General features: G+C 41.0%; 1 protein-coding gene across 9 annotated transcripts in view; it reads left to right on the top strand.

The window, feature by feature from the left end:
• The window catches only part of TSNARE1 (t-SNARE domain containing 1), a 469,882-nt gene that overhangs the window by 387,421 nt on the left and 59,662 nt on the right, over positions 1-22,799 (top strand). For all 9 annotated transcript variants that reach the window (XM_083862443.1, XM_083862445.1, XM_083862441.1 and 6 more), the window contains one exon: positions 17,182-17,297. In XM_083862443.1, coding sequence (XP_083718569.1) covers positions 17,182-17,277 — 96 coding nt within the window. In that variant the 3' untranslated portion in view covers positions 17,278-17,297. The remainder of the gene's footprint in view (positions 1-17,181; positions 17,298-22,799) is intronic.

Consider the following 22,799-nt stretch of genomic DNA (forward strand, 5'->3'; position numbering starts at 1 on the left):
CTCCAGTCTTCAAAGAATCCTTGTGGTCTCCTCTGGGCTTAACTCCAAGAAATCCAAACCTTCTTGTGTTGAGGAGCCCAGAGCTGGACACGGCTCCAGGTGGGATTTCACAAGGGGCAGAATCACCTCCCTTGATGTGGCCATAAGAAACACAAAAAAGCCAAAAAATGTAGAAGGTTTTTTTCCTATTATTCAGGCTAAGCTGGATTTCAGAAAGATTTTTTTCCTAGCTTCCAACAGATTGCTTATTTGCATCCTAAGAGAGAAGCATGTTGTAAACCCAGGTATTTCCCAAGAAAATAAGATAAAGCAAGCAGCCAGGTCTTGGCTATAATAGAAGGTAAAATGCTGGAGAATTTCACTGAATTGAAACCTCCAAAAGGCAAAAACCTCCTGTGTGCTGCTCTCTTGTACCTACAGCCCTGCCAGACCCATTTTGAAGGGAAATCACAATTAATGGCTTCTTCTGCCCAGGTTTGGTTAATGGGTGCTTCTGCCTCATCAGACTCCCCTGACTGACGGCAATAAAAACTCTCCAGAGTGGGAATTTGTGCTCTGCTGAGCAGTGTGCATGATCATTATTTTGTCCAGTATTTTGCTAAAAAAGGAGGGAGCCAAATTCACCAGCAATGGTGTCAAATTTTCCTTTAGAAATTTCATTCTGTGCACTCCATCCATCTTGAACTGGCTTCTGGCAGTTACACAATAAATTCATCATATTTCTGATGGAAAATTTTCTCTGTCCAGCTGTCAAAGTAGTGTTGCCACTTCTGGTATGAATTTTTAGCACTCTGTCATGAATAACCTATCATACTTTTATTTTAAATATATATGTGTATTTCCCCCTTTGGGGAATAATTATGTAGTCTAATAGAACTTGGTGCTAAAGCTTTTTCTTTCATCAAGTTTAAATTGCTTCTCTTTTTTTTTTTTTTTTTTTTCTTCAGAGGCATAATGTATTCCTATTACTCCTCATGGAACACTCTAAACTATTTTCAGCTTACACTTTAATGTCTAGCTTTCCCCCCCCCCCCAACTTCCTCACAACAATTTCATCACTTTTTTTTCTTCCTTTTTTTTTTTTTTCTTCAAGTTATTAATAAATAAAGACTCAGCTCCATCGGTTCCTTGACATTTTTGCCGACGTTCTGACAACGGATTGAATAAATTATATTATCCAATATTAGCCAGAGTAATGGCCCATTATGAGTGGAGAAAAGCAAGACCAGGTGAAGGCTGGCATTCCTGCTCCTGCAGCACATGGATGGGTGTTTTATTGAATCCTCTGCTGCTGGAACAAGAGCCAAACAATATCTGAGTGCTTGAAGGTGTTGGAACTTGCACATCCCCGACCTTTTGCTGTGCTGTTTCCATGGGAAGGGCTCACTCTTTCTCCAGCCCCCTCTTTTTATCACCAGCTCAACACTTCATGCAGCACATTTTGGGTCTCAACACGCAGTGGAAGAGCAATAATCTCTCCAAAGGAACTCAGATTTCCCCTTCCCCAGGCCTCCAGCAATCACCAGCTTCTTCAAGCGTCACCACACCATCAGCTGTCAACCAGTGCCATCCAATAAAGCCATCCATGATTAATTATTCTTAAATGACAGCAGCATATTGAAACAAGCTGATAGCTGCTGACAGTGGAAATCCAATTAACCTGAATTACTATCTTGATTGTGGCCCAATTAATGTCAGCTGTGCCATGTCAGAAGTGAAGGCTTGGATAATATAATTGTTTAATTAATTGGTTGCAGGGATTAGTTGATGTGGGACTGCTCTTACACCAACTGCTTTTCTTATTTTTCCCCCTCCCCCTGTGAACCTTAAATTTGAGGGAGAAGCATAAACAGCTTGCTGTCTACAGCTTTTTGCTTGAAGTGGATAAATGAAGTTCTATCTTAAATACAGTTTGAAAGCTCACAGAAGGTATAGGGGAGCTTTTAAACTTCTGCAAAGTCTATTGTGGCCCTTTGTTTCAGTGAGTTTCACCGTGCCCCATTGCTGAGATCCAAAGGGATTATGAGGAATTTATTTGATATATTTGAACTAGGATATGATGTAGTTATGAGTTCATGATTTCTCTGGCTGTTAAAGTACATCTAGTGAACAGCAGGAAGGGTGCTAATGGTGAGGGGTGGATTTATCTGTCTTTAGAAATAGAAACTTGAGTCAGAGGTGGCTGAGGGTTTGTTGCTCATGGTGTAATATCTGCCTGGTGCCTTGAGATTAGTTCATCTTCTCAGACCTCTTGTGCAAAGACTGTCCTACATGACAAATAATTAAAAGCATTAAAAAATGCATTATGAGCAATTTTAGGAATGACTCATGAAGGAAAAGGGTCTGTTGGTGGCTCCTCCAGCTGAAGGACATTACAGCAGCCATTACCACTGTCTTTGCCATATCCACTTCCATTCCTCCATCTCTCCTCTGGTCAGCTTTCAACAGCCAGAATGCATTTAAAAGTAACACTTCCATTCGTAATGGCTGTAACTCAATGATCTTTGAGGGTTCTTTTTCAGCCTAAATAATTCTCTGATAATATGGTTTTATAAAGGCTGAGATAGAAGTGCAAAAAACCAACTGTGGTCCAAGTGTTGCACTGAACCACTTACTAATAATAAGTTGGAGTTTGTGAAGTAGAGCAAGAGAAAACTTCCCTTGATCTCCACCAGAAACTTTAAAATATTCTTAAAAAATACAGACAGGCTCAGACTGATTACCAAATAAGAGGATTATAATGAGAAAAGGATCTCTAATGACTTAAAGGAGCTAGCATTAAAAAGTTAAACTTGGTAAATTAATATGTTAAGTACAGTGGCTCTGACAAGTAGTGAGGGGAAAATACACGCATACATACAGATATCTATATGGGTTTTTCCCTACGTGGAGCTCAACTATTTAAGCTCTTGTCATAGAAGCCAGGAGAAAAGGGATGGAGAGTTAAAAGCTTTGATCAGCTTCATGTAAAAAAAAAGCTGGGACACTTCACAAGTTCAGAGGTTCCCTTCACTTCTCCAGGCTCTTCAAAAATATCTGGTTTCTTCAATGTCAACCTCAAAAAAATTCCTTAAACGGGACCTCCCTGGAGATGATGTCTTTGAGCTGTTCTCCAAATAGCACCAGGGCATTATCTCCCATGGAGGTTTCAGTTTAGGTGGAAGTGCTCAGAACTACTTTAGAAACTTTCTCAGAGCTTCCAAACAGTCATTCAGTCCAGTTTTCAGGACTTTGGGAGAATTTGTCAATACGTTTGGGAGGATTTTCAGATCAGCCTTATCCTAAAAAGTGATTAATGTCCTCATCTTCTCAGCAGAGGAGGCGAACCACTCACCATATTTTAAGAAAACCATATCATAGCAAACTGAAGTCCTTTTTAGCTTAACTTAGTTGGCAGTTTATTAATTTGTAGTCCCTGCACCTCTAAGAATACTTTAGATGGTGTGTAACTTAAATTTCTTTTTCTTGGCTAAAAGTTAGTTTTGGTTGAGTGACATGTTGCCTTTTGGCTGCATGCCCCAGGCTCTACCATTCTGGAGGATCCCACCTCTCTGCTGTTTTGTTGATTGGAGAAAATGTTTAAAGGTTGTTTGTTCCTTACACAGCATCGCTGGATGTAGTAGATGAGCTTTCTAATGTGAATCTGGCTCCAAAGTGGCACCACGACAGAAACCATAAACACAAAGATATGTTGGATTTAATACATTTCATTCCTTTCTGCCCCTTTCCATCCTTCCCACGAGATAAAACTCAAACATGAAGTCTGTTTTCACTTCCACCCTTATAGACTCGTGATTTAATTTAATTCTTTCTTTTCCAGCCTGTCCTCTTGTGGCTGTGAGGGATTGATATGCTGTGTAGGACAGACTGTTGGCACTGTGCTTTGTGACATTCCCAGAGCTCTATTATGTTGTCTATCACAGTCCAGTTATTCCTACATCCTTCACGTAAGGAGCCCTTTGTGCTGGCAGAGCTGACGAGACTCAGCCCAGACACGGGGACTGTGATTCTGACCAGCAAGGTCAGGCTCCAAGGCCATTTGTGAAGCAATGCTGATGTTCCATTGTTTGTTACAATCATCTGTTTCATTCAGAATCCATTACAATTTGCAGTTACGCAGTGATTTTGACATAAAGGCAGGAAACTCTCGGCTTTGATGGCAGTGAATAATTCAGGATGCTCTGAATGCTATCTCGCTGCCAGGGACTGAGGAACAGTCAAACATTTTGACCTCTGGTTATTCTCAGCTTTCACGTTCATTTTCCCCCTTAGCTTAGATCAGGCCAAACTCCACTTTAGGATGTATTTAAGGATGTTGCCAAGAGCTATGAGTGGTTGTTTGAGAGATAAAGGAAGGGACAAAAACTTATTCCTCTGTAATGTGACCTCCAGTGTCATATCCATAACTATTGTGTGACTACATAATTAAAGAGAAATGCTTTCATCCCAGAATATTTTAAAGGTTTCAAGTTGGAAATGGCTCAAACAGTTTACCTAAAACAAAACCAGAGAAGAAACCATCCCTATAAAAACTGGATAATTTTAAAAAATGGTGTTTGTGTGTTGATCTTGGCAAATAATGGCTCCATCATCACAGATGTCTCTATTTTTTGCTCTATTCATTTAATGAAGTCACATCCCTGATGTCATAACATGGAAAATGAGGAATGAAGGAGTTAAATGACTTATAAATGGTCACATAACAATTTCATGAGAAAAGGGGGGATAGTGCTATATCTGCCTGTACAATTCCCCTCATTGCCTGCTATTTTCAGATTTCTTTTTGGTATTTATATTGAAATGCTCTTCTTACAAGTCCTGAACTCTGCTCTTTGAATTTCCCTGGATCTCCATCTGTTAACCTGAGCAGCAAACCTCAGGAGAATACTGTCTCACACAAGATTTTCCAATACTTGGTGCTTTCCTCTGGAGCCAGAAGTTCAGTATCAACTCAGTCTACCTGCTGCCATTTGTGCATTTAATCCACCAGGATTAAATGAAAATGAAAAAAAACAATAGACAGTCCAAATACTCTTCAAAGCCTGAATAAGTTGTTTGGGTTTAAACAAAGGCTTAGATCAGATATTTTGACAGCCTAACCAGTTCTCCCTGGCTTCTAGAGAAAATCAAGCTGCCTCAAATTTAATTCTGTGCCACCCACTAAAATGATATGGTGACTCTATTTCTGCTTAGTTTCACTGGTGCTACACTAGATGTGACTTTATCCACTTCTTTTTTTGTGACAGACATATAAGTAAGTAGTAAAATGGAAATATCCTTTTGTCATTTTGCAATTATTTAAGATTCTCGGCTTTTATGTCTCAGCTCTACTTTGAACAGGTGAAGACTCACACTTGTAAAAGTATACATGGGTTTAAGAAGCAGTAAAACAGATTTTCTTCTGTATTATGCAAGGTGTGAGGCTTGCATTCCTTGAGTTCCTAGCAGACCACTTGTCATTTTCCAAAAGGAAGGTTTTCGTGCTGGTCTCCACATAATTTTCTTACTCTTCCTTAGCCATCTGACCCCAAGTATCCTGCAGGGTGCAAAGGAGCAGCAGAGACATGGTGGGTAAATATTTCTACACTCTTTGGATTTCAGTGCCAGGAAAAAAACAAAACAATTTGCTGTATTTAGAGGTCTATTTAAAATTCAGTGCAGCAGAAGTTCAGCTCTGTTCTGTGACTTTTCAAAATAATGCAGAGTAGTTTGTGCCTGTCAGCCAATGTTTGACATGCTAATGATGGGAGTAATTTAGTAGTGGTAAAGTTAGTAGTGATGTTAGTGATAGTGGTGAGCAGAGTTTGTAGGAAGTAACATTCTATATTAAATCAATGGACACAGTAAAGAAAAAAAAATCCAAATCATATCAATAAATTTAATGAAAACACGGACAATAAACGCTGCCTATTATGGTACTGTGGCATTTTTGCTCTGGAAATTTATCAGCTCCTAACGCTGATATTTTGAGGCATTAATGCTGATAGCGTAGGAAAGAACACACAATCACGGAATGATTGTGTGTGGTGCTTTATTGGGAGTTCTGGGAGTCAGGGGTTTAGGAACCAAATCTTGACTCCACCAAAGTCAAAAATAGACACAGTTTTATACTTTTCTTGTTCCATAAGGATACATATTAATCATTAAACCCCATTGTTCCATTGATTCCACCCAAGCATAAACCTGTAACAATCGATTCTCATGATTCGGCTTAAGATTCTGCTTTAAGCGAATGATCATATTTAGTTATCAAACTAATGTTACAATTAACAAAAATGTCATTTATCATATTGATGATTATACAGGTATAGATCCACCTGACCTATCTTTTATTCCCAAGGCCTATGTACTTTACTAAGAATCACAATCATCCCCCCTTCTCCCCCTTACCTTGGCAAAGTTATACTTGATTTGGTTAAAACAATGGCATGGAAATAATGTCCTGGTTGCAGTGAAGCCAATGTCCTGTTCTCAGGACCTGCTACCTCAGAAATCAGTTTAACCCTATACTGTCAATGCCACGATACTTCATGAAACCCCTTCCAAAATTAGATTTTACTTGTGATTCCTGGGGCTGGGAGGAACTTTTTGTGTATCAGTTACTGTAACGTACTGACTTATATTGAGGTACACAGAAACCTTCTGGTGGTAGGGTCAGACCCGATAGATTTTCAAATTGTTGTTTGGTGCCTGAAGACCTTCACTGAGGATAATTTATCTTTATTGCTGGTGAGATTTGAAGGCAAGTTTAAGTTCAAGAACACAGTGCCTTGAAGACAGAAAAGCTTTCTATCAGTCCCAGCATGAGCAATGATGTTGTACAACAAGAGGAAATGGCCTCAAATTGCACCAGAGAAGGTTTAGGTTGGATACTAGGAAAAGATTCTGCACTAAAAGGGTTGTCAATCCCTGGAAAAGGCTGGCCAGTGAAGTGTTGGAGTCACCATCCCTAGAAGGATTTAAAACCTGTAAATGGGACATGGCTTAGTGGTGGCCTTGGCAGTGCTGGGTTAATGGTTGGACTTAATGGTCTTAGAGGTCTTTCTCAATCCAAATGATTCTGTGATTCTATTTTTACTACCCCCTGCAAGTACCTTTGTTTTCTTTATTTGATGTTTACATTTGTTTGAGGATGTTCAGAAGATCCGTCATGGCTGATGTTGAAATCTTTTGAAAAGCATTTTATCTTTATTTGAATTTTCATCTATATTCTTTTTTTGCACCTATTTACAGGGTAGTGAGGAGAAATTCTTAAATTATTTGGACCAGAGTCTCATCAGCATACACTGGAGTTAAGCCAGACTAAATGCTTTTTTTTGGCTCTGATTCTTTTAAGATTCTACAGAGTTTGACCTGGTTGTTGTTGGCAAAAGGAGCCAGTCTGGGGGAGGCTCAAGTGTTTTTAGGAGCAGAGATTGAGCTGGTTCAAGAATTAAGACTTTCTGCCCTGAAAGGGAAACTGATGATGTACAGACCTGATAAGTGAGGCCAGTCGAAGGCTGGATGAACTGATGGGCTCAAAATGCTGAGATTTGCAGCACAGTAAGCCAAAATCTGTCATTTCCAATCCTTCCAAGTAGTCCCATTTATAGAATAATATAATCTAACTAATCAACACAGCTCAGCAGGAAGGTTTTCTTCGAGCACTGCACGGTTTTAATGTGGTCAAATCATTCTCTCTCTGCTCTGCTCCCTTTCAGTGTTTCTGAGTTTGAATTGCTGGGGGAGTTAAGTTCTCTCTGAATTTGCCTGTGTGGGGCTTTTAAGCATCTCAAGGTGGTTTCTGCAGAAGTGTAAGCGTTTGTTTTGCTACATTGGGTGAATTCTGATTTGGGAAAAGTGATCTCTGGTGTTTCAGGTGCACACACCAGTCATTACCTGCTTTAAATTGCTGGCTGGCTCTGCTGTGTAGAACTCAAACAGCTGCCAGTGGTAGGTGGCTTCATTCCAGAGCTGGTAAAAATATAATCCTCTTTATAGTGAATTTGTAAATCACGTTGGAGGTTTGCTGCCTTGAAAGGTGTGCTAGAAATGTAAGCCATTATCGTGTGTTATTACAAATGATATCTCAGCCATTGGAAAAACAAGTGTAATGGGGGAATATTAAGATTGCTAATTCAAGCCTTCAGAAGGTAGGAAATGCAGCAATTAAATCTGTGTGTACAGTCTCAACATCAGCCCCTGTCAGCTTTTAGGCAAACCAACACAGAAAGCATTGTGCTGCCATCCCCATCCTGATAGATGTGTCAGATGGTGAAAATTATCTCAAATTTTGAACTAGTCAAGAGTGTACATGAATGAGGGTTTTAGAGATGTCATATCTTTCTGAGGCAAATTCCCAAAACCAGTAAAATTAACACCCTCATCAAAGGGACAATCCCCATTCTCCCTATTCTTCCTTACACAGACAGGCAAAAATGGCTTCAAGTTGCACCAGGGGAGGTTCAGGTTGGATATCAGGGAAAATTTCTTCACTGAAAGAGTGGCCAGGAATTGGAACAGGCTGCCCAGGGACAGGGTGGACTCAACATCCCTGCAAGTGTTCAAAAAACAAATAGTTGAGGCACTCCTTCATGTGGTTTAAAGGGCAAAGGTTGGCCTTGATGATCTTGGAGGTCATTTCCAACCTTAATGATTCTGTGATTTTTCCCCAAAGCAGGGAAGGACCAGACAAAATATTTCCATTAACTTTTTCAGGATGAGATACTTGGAAATTTTTTAATCCTTTTCTCCTTTGATTTGCCTGGCATATTTTCATTTAAAAGAAATAGCTTGGACTGGATTCCAGGCATGGAAAATCCAATCTGGGATGGCTGTCCCTGGCTAGCTAAGTGGCAGAAAATGCAGTCTTGCAGTAGGATGTGCTGAGGAATCATACCTGTAGACCACACTTGGCTTCACCTGGGATAGATGATAGAAACATGAGGAATCATAGAAACATGTGGAATCATGGAATAGTTTGGGTTGGAAAGGACCTTAAAAATCATCCTGTTCATCCCCTCAGCCATGAGCAGGGACACTTTCCACTAGACCAAGTTGTTGAGGGCCCCATCCCACCTGTCCTTGAACACTTCCAGAGACGTATGCAAAGAAAATTAATTAATGAAAAGGGGATCATGAAGAGACTTATGGGCAATGGGAAATCTTTGGGCACAGAATTGGTGGAAAGCAGCAAACACATAGACACAGCACCATAAAGGGAAGCGTGGAATCAATCCAAATGACATGGAAATGAGAGCTCAAAAACAACATGTCAAAGCCAAGTGATCTATTTCCTTGCTGCTGTGGGCCGGCCTTTCCCTGTTGCTCTCCTATCTTCTGGGTTTTATTCGTATGTAACTTGTCTACTTTGTTCTAATTTAAAAACACTGTAAGTGCTTAATAATATTCCTGGCCTTTTCTAGCCTGCCTGCAGAAGCAGTGATATTTGATAGCAAATTCATTGTAGCTCTATAAGGAAGCCACACCATAAAGGTCACCAAATTTGGTCAGTGCATTTTAATTTGTACACACGTTAAAGGTCATGTTCCTCCCTTCCACTGCAATAACACAGAGTGTTTACTCTCTTATCAGAGCTGATTGTGTGTGGCTGAGCTAAGGGATCTGATCAATGAATATGAATATGAAATTAGAATAATAATTATAATAGCAATAATAATAATAATAGTACTGTTGCAAGAGTAAAGGGGATGTTTTCCCCCTATGTATGTTTACATAATTCTTGGAGGTAGTCACACATCTACAAGGTCTGCATTTCTGCTGTGCTGCTCCAATATTTTCTTTTCCTCTCCCATGAGAATTCCCCAGCCTTCAGCAGAGTTTCTGCTATTGTCCACTGGAATGGCAGCAGTTTCAGATTCATAATATCATCTCTGTATAAACACGTCCAAATGTAATTAAGAACCTGGGCTCTCAAACCAGCAGACCTCAAATTAGCTTTCAAAATGCATATTAAGAGCATAGACAAATGCTATCATGAAATTCCAAATGACCTCTGAGGTCAGGGTGAACAAAATTGTATGAACCTCTTTAATGTCACAAAACTCTCTACAGAGATTTGCATATAAAATGAACAATTTTATGTCAAACAGATTTGTTAATCTTACAATAAAGGAAGCAGCACTTGAAAATTAATCAGGGTGGGTTTTCATTGCCCAACAGAGGCCCTTAAAAGGACCTGACCTGATAACTGGAGGCTGTTATTGTGTGGTTGGTAAATTTAATAATTTTTTGGGTTTTATCTGCTGAATGGGTTTGCAGGAAATAAACTTCCAGAGCAGATTAGTCTGCAATGGTTTCTTTGCTGGGGTAGTGGAATTGTACTTTCACAAGTTCTTGCAATCCTGGCTCTGCTCAAAAATGCTTCATGATTTGTTCTTGATTTGAAAAATGCGTTTGAAATACGTGTTAGCATTTCTGTCTTACTGAGTCTCTTGGCATTGAGCTCATGGGTAGATTTTTGCTTGCTTACCATAATGACCTAAAAAATGCTAATGGAAAAAGGGTCCTTTTTCACTAGGAGACAGATTCTTGCCCAAACAACCAAACTGAAAAACTCAGGGTATCTCCAGACCTATTTCTAGTCCCCGCTCCCAAACTTTAGTAGCATTGGAAGAGGCTGCCCAGGGAAGTGGTGGAGTGAGTGTTCCTGGAAGTGTTTAAACACCTGTGGAAAGGAAACTCGAGGACATGGTTTAATGGTTAACATGGTGGTGCTTTCTGGGTTGAAGGTTGGACTTGGTCATCTTAGAGGTCTCTTCCAACCTTGACAATCCCATTTTTCTACGAGTATTTATATTATTTACCATTACAGGAGGGAGAGACAGAGTCAGGTGGCCTTGGGTTAACCCTCTTGGGCAAAGCTCTTTGGTTACTGTTCTCATCCTTATCCCAGTGCTGAGACCTGGCAGTGATGGGATAAAGGTGGGATATTGGAGAGATTAATTTAATTAAGCTCTAATGAAAGCAACCTGCCCAATTTTGTCCTGCAGAAGACCTAGAAAACTCCCCAGCCATGAAGTTGTAGGGTGTTGCCCTGCCCTGAATTCGTGTCATATGCTCTGATGTTCCCAGAATGGAGCAGCTGTTTTAGTACAAATCCCTGCCTGAACTAAAATTCCTATTTCTAGGGATTTTTGCCTCCTTTGTGGAGGCAGTTGAGAAATCTCTCTGCCTTACAGTCCATAATGTAATCAATCCACAAAGGGTGGAGAAGCTCAGTGCTGCTTTTCTATTTGTGAAACAAGTGGTGGTTTTGTTTTTGTTTTTTTTTTTTTTTTTTTTTTTTTTTTCCCATTCAATATAAATAGAGGAAAAACAGTTTCCTTTAGCCCCTTCTATTATTTATGCTTGGCCTCAGCTAGGTTTTGAATCATTAGCAAGAAAGCATTTTTTTTTTCTTCCATGTAAATGTGTTTGCTTAGGAATTTCCAAGATGAAACTTACTTTTCTGGGCCTGGGGCTGTAATGGGCTTTAATGAGTATTAATTACTTAACTATCTGTTGTGACATAATTAAAATATCTTTCAACATTTCAGCCCCGAGAAATAAATATCTTCTAGGCTGTAAAATATGACTTGCAGCTTAATTTTCTTAAACAATGAGGGAAAGGTTTCTTCCAGGCTTAGTCACATCCAGTTTTCCTGTCAATATAAAGTGCTTCTCAACAGTGTCCCTAAATACCCTTGCTCATTCCTTCCCTGCTTTCACTCCTATTTCACATGTGTATTTAAAGAGCCTCTGTCAGAATTAAAATATATCTTTACTTATTTTACTGAAAAACCCTGAGAGTCCAGAAAAAAAAATAACTGTAAAAAAGCCATTACATCTTGCTACAGGATTAGAATTTTTTTTTGGTCCCATGTTGCGTTCTTTTCATCTTGGAAAATGTGTACAATGAAAATAGATTAGCTGCAATTTAATCAACAAATTCGAGGTGTTATGGGAAATGGACTTACAACAGGTTGGGACAGAGCTGTAAAACCAGAGCAGTGCTGCAGCATAGCATTCAAGGTTTAGAATAAGCTAAGATAATTAAAATTAAAATGAAATCAGATAGTGGGCTTATAATTATTGCTCATACGTTTTCCAGCAGAAGATAATCTTGTAGCTTTGAACTTTTCCCAAATTCAGCCTGAAATTGTTGGTTGCGTTGATTTCTCTATCTCTATTTAAAATACTCCTTTTAACAGATAGTTAAAGGGAATCAGTGCTTTCTAAGGTGGAGTTCCAGGGTAACTTTCCCTGGGAGAAACAGGGTTTTTGGGAGGTTTTGTTAAATTCCAGCAGCTCCTGTATATGGAGCAATTTAACAGGAAAAAATGGGGAAAGCAGCCATAGATTTTTGTGACCTCCAGGAGTGTTTGGCAAAACCTCCAGGTCTCTGAGAAAAACAAAACAAAAAACAAAACAAAACAAAACAAAACAAAAAACAAAAAAAAAAAAAAAAAAAAAAAAAAAAAAAAAAAAACAAAAAAAAAAAACAAAAAAAAAAAAAAACAAAAAAAAAACAAAAAAAAAAAAAAAAAAAAAACAGCTATTCCCTCAGGTTTATGACTTTTTAAGTTGAGGTGAAGACCCTCCAAATTTAGTTTGCACCAAAAATGCCCTTCAGCTGTTGATCCATCCGCTGTGCCAATGATCTTGCGTCTGTCTTGTCTGCAAACATCTAACTCCAAGTGCAGGTGGAAGATTCTTGGCAAAATGGTCTTAAAATTGCTCCTGTGAGCAATGATGGGTGTAGCTGCAGGAATTGAGAGGAGGTCACGTTGCCTCAGAGCTCCCAGGAAAGCCAAGGAAGACAGGGAATGAGAATAATGCAGAGTGTGAGAGAAGGATCCTCAGCAGCTGAGAGGGAGAAAGAGCTGGGGAAAGATGAGTGAAATCCGCTGTGCATTAGTCCGATGTGTGGGAAATGCTGCAAAAAAAGCAAATCTCCCTGAAGGATTATGCTGTAACAGAAATGATTCATTTTACATGTGGTTTGGTTTTTGTAGGTTGTTTTGATTATTTAATTTTTTTTTTTTTTTTTTTTTTTTTTTTTAATTTTTGCTCAACTTTTCTGTAGCTGTGGTTTTGTTATCCCGAGACTGCTAAAATTATGGCAGAAACCTTGTAGTGTTTTTCTCGGGGCACTAAGGAACTTGTCCTGGTAAGAAATCCTGTTGCAGATTTGCAAACAGTCTTCCATTTCCATGTAAGTGTAGATTAACTTCGATGCAAGGGGTGGCATCATGAATCACATTTGATTTTTATTCTTCTTTTTTTTTTTTTTTTTTATCACTTGGTAAAACTGGAACTCTCTTGAGATCAGTTGTACTTTCACCCATGGAATATGTCTCTACTTCCTCCACTTAAAATGGATATAACTCAATCATTGCATTGATGTTTGGGATGGAAAACATTAATTATATGATTCTGCTGTCATGGAAACCCCATGAAAAAAATTAGGATCTTTACATTAAGTGAGAGCTTTGCGTGGTCTCATGCGAACATGACTTTGGATAGATGTCCTAAGAAAACTCGAGTAGATAAGTAAAATTTCTAAATATGTATGATGAATGCAGCATAATAATTATTCCCTTTCTGAATAAGGCAGAAACCCAGCTTTAGAGGGAGGGCAAAGATTGATCCCTGTAAAGGTAAATGCATCCATTGAAAACACAAACTCTGGAATTTCTTTGCTGCTCAGTGCTTACATTTCTGAGGTTGCTGTGCTTCCAGTGTGCAATGTTACCTCAGGGTTCTTAAAAAAACTCTTGAAAACCTCATTAAGCAGGATGTTTTTATTTTTGTCTCTCAATTTCCTTCAAGAATGGCAGTGGGGCATTAAGACAACATTTATAATCTCAGTTTGGCAGTCAGACTCTGTAAACCTAAACTAGGGATAAGAAGCAGAGTTAGTAAGATGTAACCTTATTATTTATGTTGTTTATTAGTGTATATTTATGTAATATTCAAGTGAGGTTGTCCATACCACAGTCTGCAGATCCTGTCTGGGGAAGAGAATCTGTTCAACACATTCTGTGCCTGTATCTTTCTTTTCTGATGAAGGCAGGGAAAGGGTCTCAGGAGCTCACAGAAATTTGGGATGGTCCTCTCCACAGGGCAGGCTTTAGGATTCTAAAAACATAGAATATTAAGGTTGGAAAAGACCTTCAAGGCCATCAAGTCCAATCTTCATGCCAAGTCTCATTGAAGGGGTTCTTTCAAGGCCCTTCCTGAAGCAGGCTGTGCACTTGTCCAGTGAAGGGACATGCTGATATTGCTCATATTTCAGCATTTTTCTAACTCTGTTACAAAACTCTGGACTGCTGGGATCCTGCCACTCTTCCTCAGGAGCTGTGGGGAAGATGGTGTGTCCAAGAGGGGATCAGAAGCTGCTTCTACTGCTCCACCAGCATGTACAGATTTATGGCTGGAGACTAAAGCAACTCAAAGAATTTAACATTTTCCTTATTGAAATGTAAATTAATAAAACAAAACAAAAAACACAAACAAAAAAACCAGGAATAGACAGGAGAATCCTGCCATGGGTTTTGTGGCTGTGAAGGACAGTTACGCTAAATGCTAGGAGATATTTTAAAGAGCAGGAATCATTACCCTGACTTGCCAACCAGGACAAGCTCATAAAATGTGAACCAAATCCCGGGATTCAGACTGGGCTGCATCTCTCCTCATCAGTCCGTTTATGGTTTAGTTGGTTAAAAGCAAGGAAAAAGGGAGAAGAGACTATGCAAATGCCAAATAAGAGTGACTCAGACTTTGTAATGCTGGAAAGAGGAAAAGAAGGGAATCTCTGCAAAGGGAATGATAGAAAAGCCATGTGAAGTGATAACTGCAGTCTTTGAAGCTCTTAATGGCACTATTTGAGAATTCTGCTTTAAGCTAAGTGACCCATTAGGATCCTCTGCTGACCAAACACAGGCTCTGACGTTTTACAAGTGGACAAGGACATCCAAGTGCCTTTGAAAAGTCTGCAGTTTGAAGCAGTGGTTTCCTGGTTTGACTTGGAATTAATGTAGGTTCAAATTAAAGGGGAAGCAGTAGCAAGTCTGTTGTCTCATGGGCTGAGATTTCAGGATGCACTGCTGAAGAAATTAAAGTCTCAGATGAGGATCCACTATGAAGAAACATCCTTTTGTGTGTGAAAAGAAACAAAACAAACCAACAAAAGTTAAAGAGAATCAGAGAATCATAGAATGCTTTAGGTTGGAAGAGACCTTGATGATCATCTCATTCCACCCCCTGCCATGGACAGGGACACCTTCCACTAGCCCAGGCTGCTCCAAGCTCCATCCAACCTGGCCTTGGACACTTCCAGGGATGGGGCAGCCACAGCTTCTCTGGGAAACCTGTGCCAGGGCCTCACCACCCTCACAATAATTTCTGTGAGCCTTTGCCCACTCATATTCTCTCCCACAGAGTCACTGAGTGAACTGATGGAAAAGCATGAAGAAATCTGTGCTCCAAAGCAGGGATTTTGGGAAGAGGAATAGTGTCCCCTCACACACTCGCTCCTAGCATGCCTAATAAGAAGATCCCTCTTCACAAACGCACATAGAATGATTTACTTAAAACACCTTTTTTTTTTTTTTTTTTTTTTTTTTTTTTTTTTTTTTTTTTTCCTCTTCCAAATCAAAGAAAACCTGTCTGAGTGATTGAAAAGCTGATGGAGAGTCACGATGATTCACTTATTATCTGCTAGGGAGGCAGGACAGTACAGTGTTTTAAGGCGAAAAAAGTAAGAATATGGAAATACACACTTAGACAAAACCACCAGTTTGATTAGTGGTTGAAGTTGATTCTGGAAGAGAGGACGAGCCATGCATCACTGTTCCTTGCTGGAAGTGCTTCTCCAGCTGGTTTAGGCACTGAGAGGGAATGAAGGACAGGATTTTGAGCACTAGTGGAAGAGATTTGTCTCCTGTCCTGTGCAGTGTAAGAGACCAAAACAACCACAGAACAGAACAGCAGGGGAGAAAAAAAGGAAAAAAAGGAAAGGGGAAAGGGGAAAGGGGAAAGGGGAAAGGGGAGGGAAAGGGGAGGGAAAGGGGAGGGAAAGGGGAGGGGAGGGAAAGGGAAGGGGAAGGGGAAGGAGAAGGGAAGGGAAGGGAAGGGAAGGGAAGGGAAGGGAAGGGAAGGGAAGGGAAGGGAAGGGAAGGGAAGGGAAGGGAAGGGAAGGGAAGGGAAGGGAAGGGAAGGGAAGGGAAGGGAAGGGAAGGGAAGGGAAGGGAAGGGAAGGGAAGGGAAGGGAAGGGAAGGGAAGGGAAGGGAAGGGAAGGGAAGGGAAGGGAAGGGAAGGGAAGGGAAGGGAAGGGAAGGAGTAATATTAACATAATCTCCTGTGAGAGTGTTGATTCAGCTGTAAGGAAGGTAAAATATTCTGGAATAAAGCACCTGGTTTGTCACATCAAGATGATGTTATCAACTCTGATGGCTGGAGGACTGGTTGATCTGGTCTCAAAGAAAATGTCCAAGTTAAGGATTTTACTGAATTAATTTTTTTTGTGTGTGTATTGGATAACAGGACTACTTACACTGCAGGATAATGTTAACACCTTTCTAATCCATCTAAAAAAGAGAAAAGTATTGAATTATGTTCAGAGAGTCTAAATAAGAAGAAACAACATCACATCCACAGAGGTCACTAGGAAGACTGATGGGTTGAAGTAGAAACAGACATCAAAATTAAAACTCTGTAGAGTCTTTTTTACATATCTGAAAGTGAATGAGATCAAGGTGGTTAACAGTGGAAGCACATTTGCCTGCCCTGTGAACAGTCCATGTCAGTTCTTGTCTCAATTCCATTACACAGCAGAGTGGAGAGGGAACTCTTTCTCTTACAGGGGACAGTTTTCTCCTGGCAGGGAGACGCAGCTCCAACACCCCCAGACCGAAACCAAACTGAGTGGCCTTACCCAAGTCCAGCCCTCCGAGCAGAGCCTGGAAATTTAGTGTGACACAGTGATTTAAACAGGAAGAAAGTTGTGTAGGAAAAGGAGATTGTATCCAGGGGGAAGAATCTGGATTATCCAGAAAGATAAATCAGTCCAAAAAAGTAGAGAAATTGTTTACATTGCTCCAGCTTGTTCCAAGCCATTCTTTCAATGGAAAAAAAAAATAACATTTCTTGGTGGATTTAATCTCCATGAATTAATTTCTTTGTCTTTCTCCCCTCAGCTACGAGCCAGGAAGATGAAGTGCTGCCTCCTCTCCATCGCCTTGGCCGTCCTGCTGCTTGTTGTTATCATCATCGTGGTCTCCGTCAAGCGCTGACGTGGCTGAGGTTTGCACAGGTAAACCCTTTAGCCAAGTCTTCCCTCATACTCTCTAAGGGGCCTGAAAGACAGTTGAGGAAGCTGATCATGGTAAGTCTCAGGTTGGTTTTCTCACATGAGATTCAAGTTGTTTAAAGTCCTTGGCCCTCTAAAAGCCCCGAGTCGTGTTGGTATAAAGAAGTGGAGTCTTCAAGGCCTTGTTTTCTGGTTTCTTGAGTTGTTTATTATTTGATATCTCAGAGTTTTTCTCCACTCCCAGCCGAGGTCGGGACAGCGGCTGAGACATGAGGGGACTGTCCCTGATGGGACGTCACCTCACATTTATACAGATAGTTACGTGTAGATTATTTACTATTTTGTACCAATGCCCAGTGCTTACACTAAGAGGGTCACTTCTGCTTTGACCCAATCCATTCTCACTGCCTTATATCATCACCACCCCAGAGGATGGAGGACGAGGAAGAAGGAGAGGGACACGAGGTACCACCCAAATTACACCATCTTGTCCCTCATTTACCTCTATTCTAAGAATCCTAAAACTACTGAATTTTGCATGTTCTACTGTGTTAAACTACTATTTTCACTTCCTGGTGATTTGCAATTCCTCTCCTTGTGCTGGAAGTTTCTCCCATGGGCTGAGATCAAACTCAGTGTCTTCCTGGGCTCTGTGCCAAGGTTTCCAATGCCCCTGGACCGGCTCCACACCCCCTGCGCAGGGCTCAAATTCTCTTTCCCGGGTCTCAGGTCATCCAAAGGGATGTCCTGGACTCCAACAGTAAGAGAAAAAAAACCTCTTCACCTGCAGAGTCAGGTCTGGCGTACTAAAATATTTCCTTTTAAAGTGTATTAGAAATATTCTTAATGGATCCTTAAAATTAAGCCAAGGTGATATTCCAACAAAACAACGTATGACCCTTTCTTCTGCTGTTTATGTCGTGTTTGATTTTACATGAATCTCATAGCAATGCTAGCTAATGGATCCTAATTATTAGGATTAGGAGTTAAGGATGCAGAAGCAGTTCTAAAGACTCCCGGCTGAAGCATGGCATGGGGCAATCCAACAGCCCAGAGGTGTTCCCAAGTGCTTTTATCTTCAGAGATGTGCCAGAGACCCTCCTGAGGAGCAGGAAGAAAAACAACTTGAGGTTTCAAACTAGGGATGAAAAATAAAAATGGAGTTTGGGTCATCTTTGCTCCAGAACTTCACCTAGAAGGCGTATTGGTCTCCAGTAGGAGGATTGGGCTGTAATCTTAGGAATATAGGTGAGATATCAAAGCAACTTCATCCTATTAGTGAAGGTTCACCTATAGCATGTTTGCTTTGTAAAACAAAATGCAGTTTAAATGTAAAGTGTAAGACACACAAAAATATTTTTATTTTTCTTTCTTTTCCCTCATTGTCCTGGGAGAATGTGTCATCAATTATTTGTGATATTCCCTTTCTGATGCAAAGCATGTCTAGGTTTCTTCTTCTTTAGAAGGTTGCCAGGACATTTTTCAAGGAGAGAATATCAGATTTACAGATTTTCTGTCCCCCAAAGGGGGGTTGTGTGCCTGCTGCCAGGGCAAGGGTCCCATCTGGTAAAGTCAGAACCCACGAGCAGCAATAGGACTTTTCCTGCAGACAGCAAATCTCCTGTGAAACTACCCTTGGGAAAACACAAAGGATTGAGAGATTTTGTTAATTCCTTTGTTTAACAAGGTTTCAGTGTTACTTTAAATGCTCTCCCTTCCATGTGAGGATGAGTCTTCTAAAGTGCTTTCTTTCCACTGGGAACTAAAAGGAGTTGGTTCAAAACCATCATAAAAAGATGATTCTTCACACTTCTCAAGCTTTGGCACTTCTTATGCCAAAAGAAGTGGCCGTCAAAATTTGAGTATAAGAAGGAATTGTACAAGTCAAAAAACAGGAAAAAAAATTGTTGAAGGATGACAGGAACCATCTCATTGGTTTGGATGAGGATGATCACAAGCCCTACATCATTGCTAGGAGAAGTGGATACAAATATTTTACTCCACATGAATCTTTACTTTGGTGTTTGGCCAGCCCTGAAGTGAGGATTTTAATGAAATGGATCTTTAATTGACTGAACATCAAGGTTCTTACAGCATATTATCTATCTATCTATCTATCTATCTATCTATCTATCTATCATTTTTATGTATTTTTTATCCAATTTTTATAGAAGAGACACTGCTTGATAAACATGAAAATTAGAATGTTGAAAATTTAAAAAGTTGAAACCCTTGATTGTCATGGAATAAGTGTATTAATATTTTAAATGTAATAATCTTAAATTGTAATGTAACAGTAAGGAGCCACCTTCGTGGTCCCCCTGAGGGGAGCAGTGAGGGGGGGCTGCTTGGTCACTAGAGGCTGCCCGCAGGCCCCCCCTGATTTATTAAAAAACTATGGACATTGATCTAATACCAATATCCAGTTATGACGGACAAAGACTCTCTAACAGTTTAAAGTTAGAAAGTGTATGTTTATTACGACGCCGGGCAGCGTGCGGGATCGCTCCCAAAAATACACGTGCAATTTACAGATCATCACAGGGTCTTTTATCTACAGGAGTATTGAATACACAAACTACAAATGCATATTCATAGCTCTGGTACCTCCCATTCCCCGCTTCGTATGGTAATTAGCCCAAAAAGCCATCAAGCATGCGTAGTTTGTTCTTTAAAATGGGTCGGTGGTCTTTTATATGGGGTGGGGTCCCAAAATGATGAAGTAAGATTGTCTTCCTCAGCTCTGACTTTTTAACCTTTAGTGTTTGTGACAGCTAAATCCTGTTTTTCCCAGGACTGTTTGATTTATGATTGTATTGTGTTCATAGGGCCTATTGATTATTCAGGATGCAGAAGCCTAGTTTGACAGTTCTCATGATTTATCAGTTCCTTATCAGTTCCTTCAGTCTGGCTTCTGTTAGCAAAAGGGAAGTCCTGGCTACATTATCTCAGCACTATCTATTTTGACTACAGTCTTCAATGCCTCACCCCGATGCCAGAGTGAACTGCCCGCTGCCTTGGGACAGCCTGCACAGACACCAAAGCGGGCTATCCCAGCCCCAACCCCCGCAAAATGCCAGCTGCCCGCGCCTCCTAGCCCACGTGGACCACCGCCGCCACCGCCGCTGCCACCACCGCCGCTGCCAGCGGCATGGCTCTGCTGACGGGGCGGCCCGCCCCGGCCCGGCCCGGCCCACTCCAAAAGGGCCCGCTCTCCGAGCCACGGCGGATAGCTGCCGAGCCACCGGCATGCCGCCTCCCCCCGAGCATCCGCTTGCCTCAGGCCGGATCAGCCCGGCTCCCAGAGCCCATAAAACTGCCGCCACGTGGCACGAGCTGCTGAACCAGCCCGAGCCCGGCGCGGAGAACCCCTGCGCTCCCAAAGACTACTCCCGCGCTGCAGCACAAGCGGAACGTCCCGTGCCTGCGTCTTCCCACCGCTGCCCCGTCCCAATGTAGCCCTGCCGACGGGGCAGCCCGCGGCTCCTAGCCCTCGCGGCCATGCAGCCGCCGCTGTCGCCGCCGCCGCCAGCATGGCTCTGCCAACGGGGTGGCCGGCCCCCATCCCGGCCCGCGCGGCTCCTACACCGTTCCTGCCGCGGAGTGGCCAAAAGCATAGACAGGCGCCCCTCCCATCGAACCCGCGGGACCTCCGAGACGCCCGCTCCCCGTGTAGCGCGGCCATCTCGCTGATGCCAGTTGCGAAATAACTCCAGTCCACCATGAGGCTGCTCCAGCCCCTGCCCCCCCCCCCCCCCCGGGGCAGCCCCGTAAAACATGTAAATTAGAAATCCCAATGCATTCTGGGACCCTTTTTAACACCAAAAACCCCCTAGAAAGATAAATCTAAGTAAGATTTAAACCCACAAAAACCAGTACTAAGCTGTATATACCCTAGAGCATCAATAGAGCTAGTTAATCCAATTTTTGTAACTCGCTGTAACCTAAAAATATCAAAAGAAAGGTGAGACCCCGAGGCAAAGAAACGGAAATCAGAACTCCTTGGAGACTCCCGGCGAGGGAAGAGTTCTCCAGCTCTGCTGAACTTCCTGCTGCAGAGCTGACCAGGACCCTCCTCCTCAAGGACGAACCCAGTTGCAAGATCCCTCAAGCCACCCTTGTAAGAGCTGATTAATAAAGGCATTTTGAGGAGAAAAATATTATCTCCGCCCATTTTTAACACTGCTTATGGCTGCAAACAGGAATCTGTCCTGATAATTTAAATCTAGAGCAACTACAATAATTTTAATTGCACTGCTCTGCTTTTACTCTTAGTTTGGAAATGTGTTCCATCAGGATAATCTGTAATAGAACACAATTTCTTTTGGTATGGTTAAATATTCCTATCTACTGGAAATTACAAATCTTACAATCAGTTAACTACATCTAGACATATTTTAATCAAAATCCCTTTAGTGGAGAAAGTCAGAGAACAAAATATTCTTACAACAAAGCTCCATTGGAAAACTAAAATTAATCTCCTCTTATGAGATCTATGTCTTGAGGGAAGTGAACCTAGAGACACTAATGAAAGCCCCAGGAAAGATATCATGCTCTACTTTTCATCATCAGTTGTGAAACTAATTATTGAGCTTCTAAAACAAGAGTTACTCTGCAGCAGTAGAACTGGAGGCAGGACCTGCATTAAGTCATACTGGAATAATGATGATTTCTGATCTTTATAAATGGTTCTTAATCTGGATTAGCCCTAGTGGTGTGCAGCAGATTTCATATTTATGCTTTGAGGATTTCTAAACCAGGATGTTTTCAGGGTTTCTGTGTCCATAGTGATAGATGAAATTCTGTTCTGAATTTTAACGCAAAGAGATTTTTTAAAAATCTATGGTTTTTAAAATATCAGTGGATATAAAGACTACCTCAAGAAACAGGTTCATCTAAAGCTCTTTTACACACTTTAGAGAGACAGGGAACAGCTGGGGTTTAATGTGTAACAGCTCTGCATGACTTCAGACAAAATAAAGAGAGGAAAGCAAATGAGGGAACTAATTACTAAATACTCCTGTTGGCTTAGGCCATATCACTGAATAAAATCCCAAGTTTTGTAATGACTGGCAAGAACTTCCACTTAACATCTCCTCAAAACATTTGTTCCATGCTGGATTAGTAAGGAGCCAAAATAAAACCCCCCAGCCACTCCATTCCAGTGGATTAAATCCCATTTGCAGGATATTAAAGTCAGGCTCCTTTAGCTTTCATGGCTGTTGATAACAAATACGAGGGTCACTATTCAGTGAATTAAAGAAATTATGCCATTATTATCTACGATTGGTTAATTAATAATGTGATCAGCATTTGTTGTTTTGATCAGCATGTAAAGTTTGGGGTTTTTTGTTTGGTTGGTTGTTTTTTTTTTTAATTGGTTGATGTTTCTGCTTTTGCAATAACGACACTGAATCAACAGTTCTCCTCAAAAGTAGAATTTTTTCCCCACACCACAAATGAGACACAGCTGGGACAGACAAGCCCATTCCTTCCATGGGGGAA

Source organism: Zosterops lateralis, assembly GCF_965231275.1.
Source record: "Zosterops lateralis genome assembly, chromosome: 1".
Classification (NCBI taxonomy): Eukaryota; Metazoa; Chordata; class Aves; order Passeriformes; family Zosteropidae; genus Zosterops; species Zosterops lateralis.